At 39.4% G+C, this 13594-nt stretch overlaps 1 protein-coding gene across 1 annotated transcript in view; it reads right to left on the bottom strand.

The window, feature by feature from the left end:
* KLHL32 (kelch like family member 32) overlaps positions 1–13594 on the bottom strand; it is an 826279-nt gene that overhangs the window by 77803 nt on the left and 734882 nt on the right. The window contains exon 4 of the mRNA XM_044065720.1: positions 6917–7109. Within this exon, the coding sequence (XP_043921655.1) occupies positions 6917–7109 (193 nt within the window). The remainder of the gene's footprint in view (positions 1–6916; positions 7110–13594) is intronic.

The raw sequence follows: 13594 nt of genomic DNA, 5'->3' as shown, positions 1-13594 counted from the left end.
CTCATCCAAACTCACTGGCAGAGGCCTTTTGTGAAAAACATACAAAATTATTAGTAACATTAAAAAATCAGTAATGGTGATACAATACATACAAATAGAGTGTAAGAATAAAGTGCAGAATGTATGTTACCAAATACCTGCAAATACAGTATAAGGACCACAGTGAAGGAAACATGTTAAACATTATAAAATAATTCATTACAATGAAAAGCAGTGATAGTAAATGAAAGCGTCTGACACAGGGGAAAAAGGAAGTTTAGCTAAAAAGGATGAACAGTAAGGGGGATAATACAGAACGTTGAAAACTATATGAGAAGAATGGGTGGAACTGGAAAAGACTGTATTTATTTGTAGCCTAAGGACCTGTTGTAAAGAAAATTTGAAATCTAGCTGATATTGTCATGACTAAAACCAGCTAGCATTAAAACGTTTTTTTTAGGGAGATGATAGTGGATGTATTAGATACTTTTAAGAACTCATATAAGACTTAGATAGCCCTTGTCCAGGTTATGCAGGAAATCGTTACTTAGGGACACTTCTTTGAGTCCAAAATCAATGCTGCTAGCAGGACTGGAAACTTTACTTTGGAATGGAATTGCAGTTTTGCATATGTGCAGCTTTCTTAAGTAAGGTACATTTTTACTTTAGTAGTGATTGTTATTATATGCCCACATGCCTGTTCCCCAATAGTTCCATTGCTTTTTAAATGATGAGGACATGGGAGCAGGCCATCATAAACTGTAAATAAATATGATTGTCTGGCAGTTGAAGTTGCTACACTTCCAATTAGAAATACCCCTGTACAGGCTTTATGCCATGAGATATGTACACATCCTACCTTATTATTTATTTATTTTGTACACATGATGTATATAATGGTTTTGGTTTCAGTTCCTCTCTGTATTCAATACTCTTTACATGTAACATTTGCACTTTGCTTTGTGTCTGGGACGTGGCTGCAGTAAACAAGTAAGTTAGTAAATAAATAAATCAAATGGCTTAATATGTTTGTTTTTCATTGTTCGTAGTTGCCACACAACATTTTATTATGGCACTGAAAAATGTAGGAAATGTTTCTAAGTTTTGCATTTATGTCATTTTTTATAAGGTTCTGCTCTTTGCCTATTTGTTTATCTGATGTCTTCTGGATACAATATGCATCCCTACATTCATTCAATTTCTTTCAGTTTTACAAAGCCACTACTTCAATATTTATTTGCAAGCAAAAACAGAAAAAAAAATATCTTTATGAATAATATTTTTTCACACCTATGCTTCACATTGTGATTATAATGTAAAATGCAGCCTTACAGTTTCTAGAACTGAGTCTATAACTCTCCACTGTCCCTGGTTTCATAAAATGCCCCTGATTTTACCTTATATTTTTGGTCTGTTGCTTATAAATTTATAGTTTCATTTAGGATTTCAGCCAAGAAAATAATGAGAGATATTTGAGATTCAGACTTTATATCCTTCAGCAAATGCATATTAATGCAAAATCTGTAATGTTAGCAAATTTCCAATATATAAGACCAATATTTAAAATCTGTCCCTGATTTTGTGTATTCGATCCTTTTTTTAGCTCTGTCCTTAATTCATGTGCTAATAGGCTGAGAAGTACCACTATGTAATTTTTAAAGATGTGATCTAACTAAAACAAAAAACATTTTAAAATGCAAGGAAAGAGCTTCAATCCAAAGATGGAAGATCACTTACAGCAACATCTAAGTACCACATTTTGAAAAGAACACTCGTAAACTATAATCTATAATATAATCAATATAGTAAATCAACATAATATGGCCTCAGAATAATTTACCCCTCAGTATAGCTGAAAATGAACAACATGGTTTGCATTGTGTTCTTTTTGAGAAACTAAGATTTCATCCCATAAGTAAAAAGGCTAACAAACCCCCCCCCCCATTCTTCTAGAGTTAAAATTTCATGTCACAGTTTGTCTGGCAAATACTTTTCATTTTAAGTAGAATATAACTAAATTGATAAGCAGTTTTTGAAAATCTATGTTGTTTTCTGCATATGATGCAAATTGATGGTATGATGATGAATATTGTTAGTGCATATGCTCTGCAAGTTGGGTGTGTGATGGATAAGAAAGAAAAAATTTGGAATGAGTTAGATGAAGTGGTGGTGAGTGTACCCAAGGGTGAGGGACTGGTGATTGTAGTGGATTTCAATGGTATGTTGGTAAAGGGAACAGAGGTGATGAGAAAGTGATGGGCAGGTATGGTGTTATGGAGAGGAATGCAGAAGGTCAGATGGTAGTGGATTTTGCGAAAAGAATGGACATGGCTGTGGTGAATATGTATTTTAAAAAGGGGAGGAGCATAGAGTGATGTACAAGAGTGGGGTAAGATGCACACAGGTGGACTAAATCCTCTGCAGGAGAGCCTGCATGAAAGAGACTGCAAAGTGGTAACAGGGGAAATCGTAGTTAGGCAGCATAGGATGGTGGTCTGTAGAATGACGGTGATTAAGAAGAGGAGGAGGAGAGTGAGGGAAGTGCCAAAGATCAAATGGTGGAACTTGAAAATGGGCAATTGTGAGGTAAAGTTTAGGGAAGAGTTAAGACAAGCACTGGGTGGCACTGAAGAGTTACCGAATAGCTGGGTAACTACAGCAGAGCTGGTAAGGGAGACAGCTAGAAAGGTGCTTGGTGTGACATCTGGACAGAGGAAGGAGGACAAGGAGACCTGGTGGTGGAATTAGGAAGTACAGGAGTGTATACAGAGAAAGAGGTTAGTGAAGAAGAACTGGGATTGTCAGAGAGATGAAGAAAGTAGACAGGAGTATAAGGAGATGAGGCGTATGGTGAAGAGAGAGTTGGCAAAAGCTAAGGATACGGTGTATAGAGAGTTGTATGAAAGGTTGGACACTAAGGAGGGAGAAAAGGACCTGTACCAATTGGCTAGACAGAGGGACCGAGCTAGTAAAGATGTGCAGCAGGTAAGGGTGATAAAGGATAATGAGGGAAATGTACTCACAAGCGAGGAGAGTGTTTTGAGCAGATGGAAAGAGTACTTTGAGGATTTCACAAAATACAAAAAAATAAAAAGGTCCAGGCCACCAATGAAGGCAAAAAAACTTTTATATAACCACATAGATTAGCGCTTTCGTCTTGGGACAAGACTTCTTCAGATAAACAGCACAAGTGCTACACTGACTTTAATGATTTAATGGGAGAATTTATTTTCCTGGGTAAAAAAATTTTAGAAAGGGGTTATCCCATAGATTTGGTGTATGAAGTATTGGGTGAAGTTTACAGGGGATGGGGTACGAAATATAAGGCCTTGCTAGGTCAACCTTTTACCACTGTGGTGAAACACAATGCAGATAAAAATGTTCATGGGGCGTGTGTCACGGAGTTTAATCTGTTTTCTGATGTGTTTACTCAAATAGTTAGAGCTAACTGGAGTGTGCTAAAAACCAATAAGGATTTGTATGAAGCTGTAGGGCTAAAACCCACTTTCACCTTTAGGACAAAAACCTCAAAAGAATGTTTGAACAGGTGGACAGTAACGCTAAAATAATAAAAAAGGCCACGAGTTCTTGTGGCAATTGTAGCCAATGTTCCTATATTATAAAGGATGAATGTATATGTTTGAACAATGGACTTAATAGTATTGTAAGATTTTGTAAAGGTAACTGTAACACTAGGATGTTAGTATACTTAGCCGTGTGTGTGAAGTGCTCTGCATTCTATATAGGTAAAACTGAAAGAGCATTTAAAGATAGAATGTATGAGCACATGTACGACATACAGACTGGTAAAGATACTAGTGCTTTGTTTAAGCATTCACTTCTATGTTCTTCCTTTTGTGGTTTTAAATTTGGCATTATTGATGTTATTAAAAATAATTTTAGGGGTGGTGATATTAAAAACATATTGTTAAACAGAGAACTGAAGTGGCAGCTTAGGCTGAAGGCAAATATTCCACCTGGCCTTAATGAGTATGTCAGCATTAAGCCAGTTTTGTTAGCCAAAGCAGTCAGAGTTTGACTATATATATTGATGCATGGTGGGGAATCATTATTGTATTTATATTTTTATTATTAGTGTACTCTTATGTCGAGTTATGTGTAGATAAGGTAGATATGTATTATTTATTACATATTGTATATTTATTATATTATTACATTTTTACTTGTGTGTGGTTCTTTAAATTTTAATTGTTTGTAATTGTGAGAGCTTTATAAGCAATGTGTAGCACTTGTGCTGTTTATCTGAAGAAATCTTGTCCCAAGACGAAAGCGCTAATCTATGTGTTGATATAAAAGTTTTTTTGCCTTCATTGGGGGCCTGGACCTTTTTATTATTTTGTACTTTGAGGGGTTAATGAAGAGAATGAGAGAGAGAGAAGATTGGATGATGTGCAATTGATTAGCAAGGAGGAAGTAAGGGTAGCTATGAAAAGGATGAAGCATGGAAAGGCTGTTGGTCCAGATGACATACCTGTGGAAGCATGGGGGTGTGTAGGAGAGATGGCAGTGGAGTTTTTAACCAGATTGTTTAATGAAATCTGAAAGTGAGAGGATGCCTGTGGAGTGGAGAAGAACTGTTTTGGTACGACTTTTAAGAAAAAGGGTGATGTGCAGAGCTGTAGTAACTACAGAGGGATAAAATTGATCAGTCACAGCATGAAGTTATGGGAAAGAGTAGTGGAAGCTTGGTTAAGAAGGGAGATGATGATTAGTGATCAGCAGTATGGTTTCATGACGGGAAAGAGCACTACAGATGCGATGTTTGCTCTGAGAGTGTTGCTGGAGTAGTATAGAGACGGTCAGAAGGAGTTGCATTGTGTATTTGTGGACTTAGAGAAAGCATATGACAAGGTGCCTAGAGAGGAGGTGTGGTATTGTATGAGGAAGTCGGGAGTGGCAGAGAAGTATGTAAGAGTGGTACAGAATATGTACAAGGGTAGTGTGACAGTGGTGAGGTCCGTGGTAAGAGTGATGGATGTGTTCAAGGTGGAGGTGGGATTACATCAAGGATCAGCTCTTAGCCCTTTCTTATTTGCAATGATGATGGACAGGCTGACAGACGAGATCAGGCAGGAGTCCCTGTGGACTATGATGTTTGCGGATGACATTGTGATCTGTAGTGAGAGTAGGAAACAGGTTGAGGAGACCCTGGAGAGGTGGAGATATGCTCTAGAGATGAGAGGAATGAAGGTCAGCAGGACTAAGACAGAATATATGTGTGTGAATGAGAGGGAGGATAGAGGAATTATGAGGATGCAGGGAGTAGAGTTGGCGAAGGTGGATGAGTTTAAATACTTGGGATCAACAGTTCAAAGTAATTGTGAGTGTGAAAGAGAGGTGAAGAAGAGTGTACAAGCAGGGTGGAGTGGGTGGAGAAGAGTGTCAGGAGTGATTTGTGACAGATGGGTACTAGTAAGAGTGAAAGGGAAGGTCTACAAGAGGGTAGTGAAACCAGCTATGTTATGTGGGTTGGAGACAGTCACATTGCTGAAAAGACAGGAGTCAGAGCTGGAAGTGGCAGAGATAAAGATGTTAAGATTTGCATTGGGTGTGAGAAGGATGGACAGGATTAGGAATCAGTATATTAGAGGGTCAGCTCAGTTTGGATGGTTTGGAGACAAAACCAGAAAACTGAGACTGCATTGGTTTGAACATGTGCTGAGGAGGGATGCTGGATATATTGGGGAAAGGATGCTAAGGATGGAGCTGCCAGGTAAGAGGAAAGGAGAAAGGCCTAAGATAAGGTTTAAGGATGTGGTGAGAGAGGACATGCAGGTGGTTGATGTGACAGAGCAAGATGCAGAGGACAGGAAGAAATAGAAACAGATGATCTGCTGTGGCAACCCCTAACGGGAGCAGCCAAAACGAGAAGAAGAAGAAGAAAGGTAAGCAGTTTTTGGCCTTCAAGATGTTTAAGATCTTAGCAGCACATTTATTTATTATTTATTTAATTTATCTTTTCATTGACAAGGATAGTCCCACTAGGCTAGTAGCCTCTTTTCAGGGAGACTCAAGGTGGTGTTTGTACTACTTGATGGAAATTTGGCCAGGGTATCAGGAAACTTCCCTTACTCTTTTTCATAGTTGCCATGGCATCTTTGATATCCACCAACCAAACGTCAGCTTAACATCTCATCTAAAAGATGACACTGGAGAGTGCAGCACCTCCTTTATGCCACACTGCAGTGTCAACAATCCATCTACCTGGTGTGGGAATAGATAACCCAGCCTTCTGCACTAAAGATGAATGTGATGCCTGTTGCGCTACTGACACTACTCTGATGTCTGAAGTTCATCTGTCTTTTCAGTAAGTTACAGCTCCAGGCCCCATTTGTCCTCAGCAGCAATGAGATACAGGCACAGAGGTGGAATGGCTGCTGTATGATGTGTGCAAGTCCGACTCCTCCCAGAAGAAACAGTGCAACTGGACATATTGGTGGAACCTGACATCAGTGTTGTGAGAGTATGTTGCTGTTTTCCTCAGAGAGTGTCATAGTTATTGTGTATTACTTGAGGTTTGTGGAATGGTAGAGACTGACCTAGTATGAACCGTGGGAAATTAGAGAGGGTACATGTACTGTTCCTGCTGTCCTGTGGAAGTAATTGTGAGATTACCATAATGCGAGACTTGTGAATCTGGTAATCACAACTCGGAATGCGTTTGGCCTTGAATATATTACGCAGTCCCAGACCCTGCAGCTGCTTCTCATTACCATTCGGCATCATTTCTGCAGTCAGAACTTTCCCGCAGAGTCAACAGTTACTGTGAAGACAGCGGTACTGACTTATTACCTACCTTATATAGATGCATCAAGAACAATGAAAGCTGACATTTTGTTTCAAGCAAATTGGTGAGAAAATTAAAATTATAGCAAAAAAAAAAAATAAAAAATCAATTGTGAAACCTTTACTGTACCTGTGAGAAGGCTGAATGTACAGCGTGTCCACTGGTTGTTGTCTATGCTGTAAGAGTCTATGTACCTTACTAGAATGCGATCATTGCTGTAGTCCAAGTCATTGCCCCCTAAAACGTAAAGTTTTCTGTTCACTGCTGCCATGACATGATACACCCTCCTCTGCAACATAGGACTACGACTGATCCAGTCGTTCTGGAAAAAGAAACATTAAGAGTGTTAGGATGAATAGTGCTGGAGAAAGGCTTCACATTGACAGGAAATTACCAGAGATATTATAGTATGTCTAAAGGGAAGCCTCTCTGATAAGCTGCCTGCCTCTCTCCCTTCATATGCAATACTGCCACTACTAGATGGGTGTCTGCTTTTGGTAATGAAGAAGCCGTTTTAGTTTTTCAGTTACGTCAAGGAGACTTAATTAAAATCTGAAAAGGACTGTGGCTGCAGCTGTACTTATTTATTGTTAAATTACCCTCCTACTAAAAAAATGTAGTGAATACAGTGAAACTGGAAGAGGATTAGTTGCTAGAAGAATATGCAGGTCTAGTGGCAGCTACTAATTTCTGTTGCTCTGTTCTTACCCAGACACACATAATGAAAGCTGTATATCAGCAATACTTTACAGGATCAGCTAAAGATTCTGTTCCCCATAATAAATGCTAGTGTCAACTTTGTGTGCAATTGTTCTCAGAATAGCTGCACTGCAGACCACACTTATTCTCTACTAAGTGAGCAGGACAATTAATAAGGAATATATGTTTTTTTAAATACTTTGGAAACCACATAGATAACAGCTATTCTAGCAATAGTGAGTTTTACAAAGAATAACATATATCCTAATACTTTCTTTAAGCCAATAAATGACAAAACAATCATTTTACTAAATTAACATGCACCTCATGTATTTTGGTACCAATACCCTCAATTTTTATGCTTATAGAAAACATACTGACACAAGTTTTCTTCTTTTACAATACTCATTTTAACAAGTATATTGCAACACATATGAATTACTCAGCATAACTCCATAATTCTTTATATCTCATATTATCTGACCAATGCAGTCCATTTGTTATCCTGGTGTATGTATTGTACATCTTCTCTACATTCACTACTTGCTACACCTTCATTGATGTGTCAGCATGGCTTATGTTTTGTCCGAGGTTTCTCTAAACGTTACTCTGTATTCTTCACTGACAAGTCAGAGATGTCAGGATGCACCATCAGTTTCAGTAAACAGGCAACTTTATCTGTAGCAACATGACATTAGAACAAGAATGATGTTAATCAGCCAACTGACAATAGCTTAGAAGTTGCAATGCATTATGGACTAGGTCACTTCTTAAAAGGGCAACACTAAACATTAATTTAGAAAGAACATAGCCTACTTTAATATGCACAACATATATACAAGCAGTTTATCAGCTTTATACCACTTATCATCACATGCTTTATTCAAGATTTCAGTAGCAAAAACATACATGGAATGCAGAAATATGAAGGGAGAAGGATAAACATTGGCATTAACATGCAAGATCTCTAAAGGTGAGGTATCATAGGATCATAGGAGGTTACTAGGCTATCAATCTAGAGGTCATTTCAAACCTAGCCATTTTATCCCAATATAATACCACAGATACTCTAGTCAATACCCAGGATTGTATTTAGCAATGATTGCCCATGTCCAGGAGGGTTGTGGGCGCTATCCCCGGTAAACATTTACAGTGCCCCATACACTCGTCCAGGTTCCTTTTGAACAGTATTATAGAGGTGCTCTGCTTCACATAAATTGGCAGTCTATTCCATAGATGTGGCAGTCACTGGGAGACAAATCTGTCCCACCATTTCCTATTTAAATTGCAGGCCATATTTAAGTCCCTGGAACGGGTTGCTCTAGTCCTGTTTGTTATACAGATATGCAGCAAATTCATTAGGTTTTGGTCAGAGATTGCTCTGTAAGCCAGGCATAAGTATCCCCTAAGAAGTCTATATGATACTGAGTATAGTGGCAGAGACTTTAGTCAATCTGTGTAAGGCACATGCTGGAGTCCCTTGGTCTTCTTAGTTAGAAACCTCTGAGGTCTCTCCAAATGCTGCGGGTGCTTGGTATGGTACATACCGAAAGAGGCGTTATATCAACTATGGGCTTGATTAGTGATTAGTATAGAGGGGTTATAACCTCCTTTGCCCAAGAGGCAATGCCTTTGCTAATCAAGTGTGCTACATAGAAACCCTTCCTTACTACAGTAGACACATGTTGGTTAAAGATAAGGTCACAGTCTACTTCTGTTCCCGGATCTCTTGCCCCTTATTAGGTACAAAGGGTACTGTTGTTAATTTGATAGAGTGAAGTGACATTGTTTTTACTGAAGTGAATGATGATGCATTTCTTTCCATTCAGTTCTAGGCCATGGCTAAGACACCATTCGTTGGTCTGTATAATACCCTCCTGAAGTATACTGACATAATTTGGGGATTTAATAATTTCACCCAGTTTGCAGTTGGGTGCAAAATTAGTTAGCCATAGCCCCTCAGTTTTGGCCTGAACTTCTGAGAAGTATGTACACTAAACAGTAGGGGGCCCAGCACTGACCCTTGTGGCACCCTGCTGGTAACAAGGTCTGCTGGTTGTTGTGGATTCACCCACTTTGATAGTGTGTGATTGGTTTGTGAGCCAGTTGGCACCTATCTTACAACAAAGGGGCTTACATTCAGTTTGCTAAGTTTATCACTAATGCCTGAGTGTGGCATTGTGTCAAAGGCCTTTGCCAAGTCCAGGTATGCTGTGTGCACAGATTTGCCCTTGTCACATTTTTGATGAAATTCATCAGGTTTAACAGGCAGGTTCTGCCCTTGTTGTAGCCAAATTGGGTTGGATCCAGGGTTTGGAGGTAGCCTATGTCTTTATTTATGAGGTCTATGATGGTACGTTCCATGGGTTTACAAATGAGGCTGGTTAGACTTATGGGTCTATAATTCCCTGAGTCTGTTTCTAAGTCACCTTTGTGGAGGGAATAACTGTTACTGTTCTCTATTCCTCAGGAACAAAGCAAATGGTTAGGCTGTGATTGAATAGGGTACTTAATGGTGATGCTAGTTCATGTTTTAGTTTGTTTAGAAGACAGCATGGGATGTCGTCTGGTCCCATAGAGTTTTTTTTTCCTTAGACAAGGCTGTAATGACCTGCTCTTCAGACATGTGGGGGGGAGGGAGTTGGGGGCAAGATTTGTAATAAGTTTGGAGGAGATAAGGGAAAGAAATTTTCACTAAATCTGTCCACTAACAGGTTCGCTATCTCTGTGGGATCAGTGTGTTTGATACCATTAGTCATTAGTTTGGCACATACCTGGGTCCTACTTTTTAGGCTAAGTACGCAGCTGTAAAAGGCCTTGTGATTATCCTTGACTGTGATTGCTAAGTTTTTCTCAATGTTATCCTTAGAGGATTTCACATGTTGTCTTATTTGCCTGTTGTCAGTGTACATGAGGCATTTGTGACACTGCCACAGGAGACCCAAGTCAACAAGGCTGGCAGGAGAAACAAGAGTAGTCCAGCTGCCCATAATACTAGGTTTGAAGAGCTGTTATCACAAAGGGGGTGCTTTCCGGACTAATTTAGGAGGTGCTCTGTAGATGGTATTTCTGAAGGGGCTTTTGGCTGGTGGTTTAATAGGTCACAGTTCACTAGCAATACTTCTTAGACCTGAGATGTACTAAAGATGAGGACTATACTAATGTACTACAGCTGTATCTAAGGCAAAAATTGTCAAAATTATCTGTCCTACTATGGCACACAATTGAGCAGCAATGAGCAGTGCTGTGCAATGCACAAGCAGCAGAAACCCCCTTAAATGCAGGACTTAAATACCATAAGCTAAAAACTTAAAAAAAAAATTTAGAAACTCAAAAGAACCAATGAGGGTGCTCACTCCAAGCCCTAGACCAATCACTTTTCTCCAGACAGGTTCCAATCAGCACACTTCTCTCATAAGGGTGTAGAAGGGCCCCTTCTAATCAAAGATGGTTTGGAAAATGTTCTCAGAATACAACTGCCACTACAAACAGACCCAAATGTAGCAAACCTATATGTGGACTATGCTACAACTACTAACTACACTAATTTAAGTGGGAAACACTAAGAAATGTTTTAAACAGCAGAAAAACAGCATCGAGACACTAAAGAATGTTTTAAACAACAAACAAATCAGTAATTTAAAACACTGCTTGGTGGGAAAACAGAACAAACAGAACAGATGCTTTGCCAATAGTGAAACATAGAAACAATTGCTTTGCCAACAGTGAAAATGGCAAAAAAAAAAGCTTTGCAACAGTGAAAACAAGATGCAAATAATAGGAACAGACAAAATACAAACTACATCAACAAGAAGAAAACAATTCAAATAATGTTGTTAGATTCAGGGAGAGAGTAAGGCGGTCCACACAGCCTATCTGGACATTGTCAAGGCCTTCGACACCATCCCCCACTCTGGAATCATAGATAAACTTACTAAGCTGGGCATAAATCCCTATGTCACTCGATGGGTTGCCAACTATCTTACTGACAAAATCCAGACTGTAAAAGTAGCCGACTCCAAATTCAGCTCCAGACAAATGACAAGTGGAGTACCTCAGGGTTCAGTCCTGGGACTGCTCTAGTTTGGCATCTACTTCTCTGAAGTACAGGCCAACACTAAGGGACTCTGGCTAACAAAGTTCACAGATGACTGCAAGCTGGGAGCCATTATTGAATCCCCAAATGATGTGGCTATTCTACAAAAGGGCCTTACAGAAACAGATGCTTGGTGCCAGAGCCATGGGCTCAAGCTTAATGCCAAGAAATGTATAGTTATCCCCTTTGGGAAAAACCATGTACCCATGAATTACCACATAGGTGGCAGTACACTAAACACCGAAAGTGTGATGAGAAACTTAGGGACACAGGTGGACAGTGGTCTCAACTTTGATAACCACATCGCCACAACAGTCAGGAAATCCTGCTATGTGGCACACCTCATCACTAAGGGCTTTTCATTCAGGAAAAAGGAGGTCATTGTCCCACTGTACTCATCCCTCATTAGACCCATTATAGAGTATAACGTCCCATTTGGTATGTACCTCATAAGACATCTGCAACAGCTGGAAAGGCCACAGAAATACCTCACTAAAAGAATCACAGGCCGAAAGCAGATGCCATATGCTGACCGCCTAAAAAACTCCAGCTATACTCTGTGGCATATTGTCTACTCAGAGGTGATCTCTGCTTAACATACAAGGCCATGTCAAACCCTGCGCTATTGGATGTGCTCCATTTAAAGAAATCCCAATCCCTCAGAGCCACAAGCTCTAGGGATCTAAACCTTGTCATCACAATGAACAAAACATGATGGAGGGATAGGTTCCTGACCCAGAGATTCACCATACTCTGGAATAGACTGCCCATACATGTCAAGCAGAGCGCCTCCTTGGCCATCTTCAAAAGGAACCTTGATGATTGGATGGGAGATAGGAAATTCACCCCAGGGATCATATCAGTCACCCTGCTAGACAGGGGTCCAGGGAAGTAAATATTGTGGGAAGAAATATCCAGGGAATTGTTATGGCTAGGCTTGTATAGGCCCTAGGGCCGATAGCCTACTACCAATCTATGAACCTATGAAAAGGGGGAAAAACAGAATGAGTGATTTAATAGTAATTAAAAATATAGACCTGTGTCAAAGATCCCTTAAGTGCTTAGCATTTCCTAAAAAACACACAAATCCATGAAAAAGGCAGGGAACTTTACCAGACCAGCCATCTCTTTATGGGCAGGGCCTACCCCAGTAAATGGCATTAGGACATTTACTACTGATCCTCACTGCCTGTAAAACTAAAATAAGAGGGATTTACACCTCCCCACCATAAAACCTCAATGCAAGCAGGGGACCCACCTCACACATGCAGACCCCTTAAGAAGCTACCTATAACTTAATACTATGCTATTATAGACTGACACAAGCAGTGTCCCTCTGTAGTTTAATGCTATAAATCATGAACCATAAGCACACAGCCAAGAGTCTGATGCATAAAACAATGGAGTAAAAGAAAGTAACCCACCTATTTTCCATTAACCATGGGTTTTTCCCTTTCATTATTATGCTTAAACAGCTCTCTCTTGCATATTCTGTGCCCCCTGTTCCATTTTCCCATGCAAATTCCTCTATTGATACTTTTCCCATATTTTTCTGTTACCCATTAATGTTTCCCTATGGTTTCTCCTGCTGCATTCCTATAGATGTCCATAGTACCAGTGTTCTGCCTTTACCTTTTCATCTACTGGCTTTAAGAACAATGGGAAATTTCTCCTTCTGTTGTTTATGGATATTTGTTTCTCCAGATAAAGGGTGTGAAAAAACACATATCTGGTACCCTACATATATTTGTGGCATTATCAACAATTTATCTACATCCTTGAGTCATCATCAGACCTGTCAAATTCCTATAAATCTGCCATATTTACATAATTTATTAAAAGCAAAAGTAAAAGTTAACACAAGTTCTTGAATTTGAGGAGTGTACCTGATTTTCACTCGCAGTTTTGCTCTGACCTTTATATAGTCAGTAATACTTGGAAAAAAAAGGTGGTGAATTATGGTAAAAAAAGTATGACTTTTCATTCCAGTTACAGATTTCCAGAAAATGCAT

The sequence above is a fragment of the Protopterus annectens genome, chromosome 1.part0 (assembly GCF_019279795.1).
Source record: "Protopterus annectens isolate FY-2018-M chromosome 1.part0, PAN1.0, whole genome shotgun sequence".
Classification (NCBI taxonomy): domain Eukaryota; kingdom Metazoa; phylum Chordata; order Ceratodontiformes; family Protopteridae; genus Protopterus; species Protopterus annectens.
Note: the sequence above shows the minus strand (reverse complement) of the source record. Positions and strands in the feature narration are given on the sequence as shown.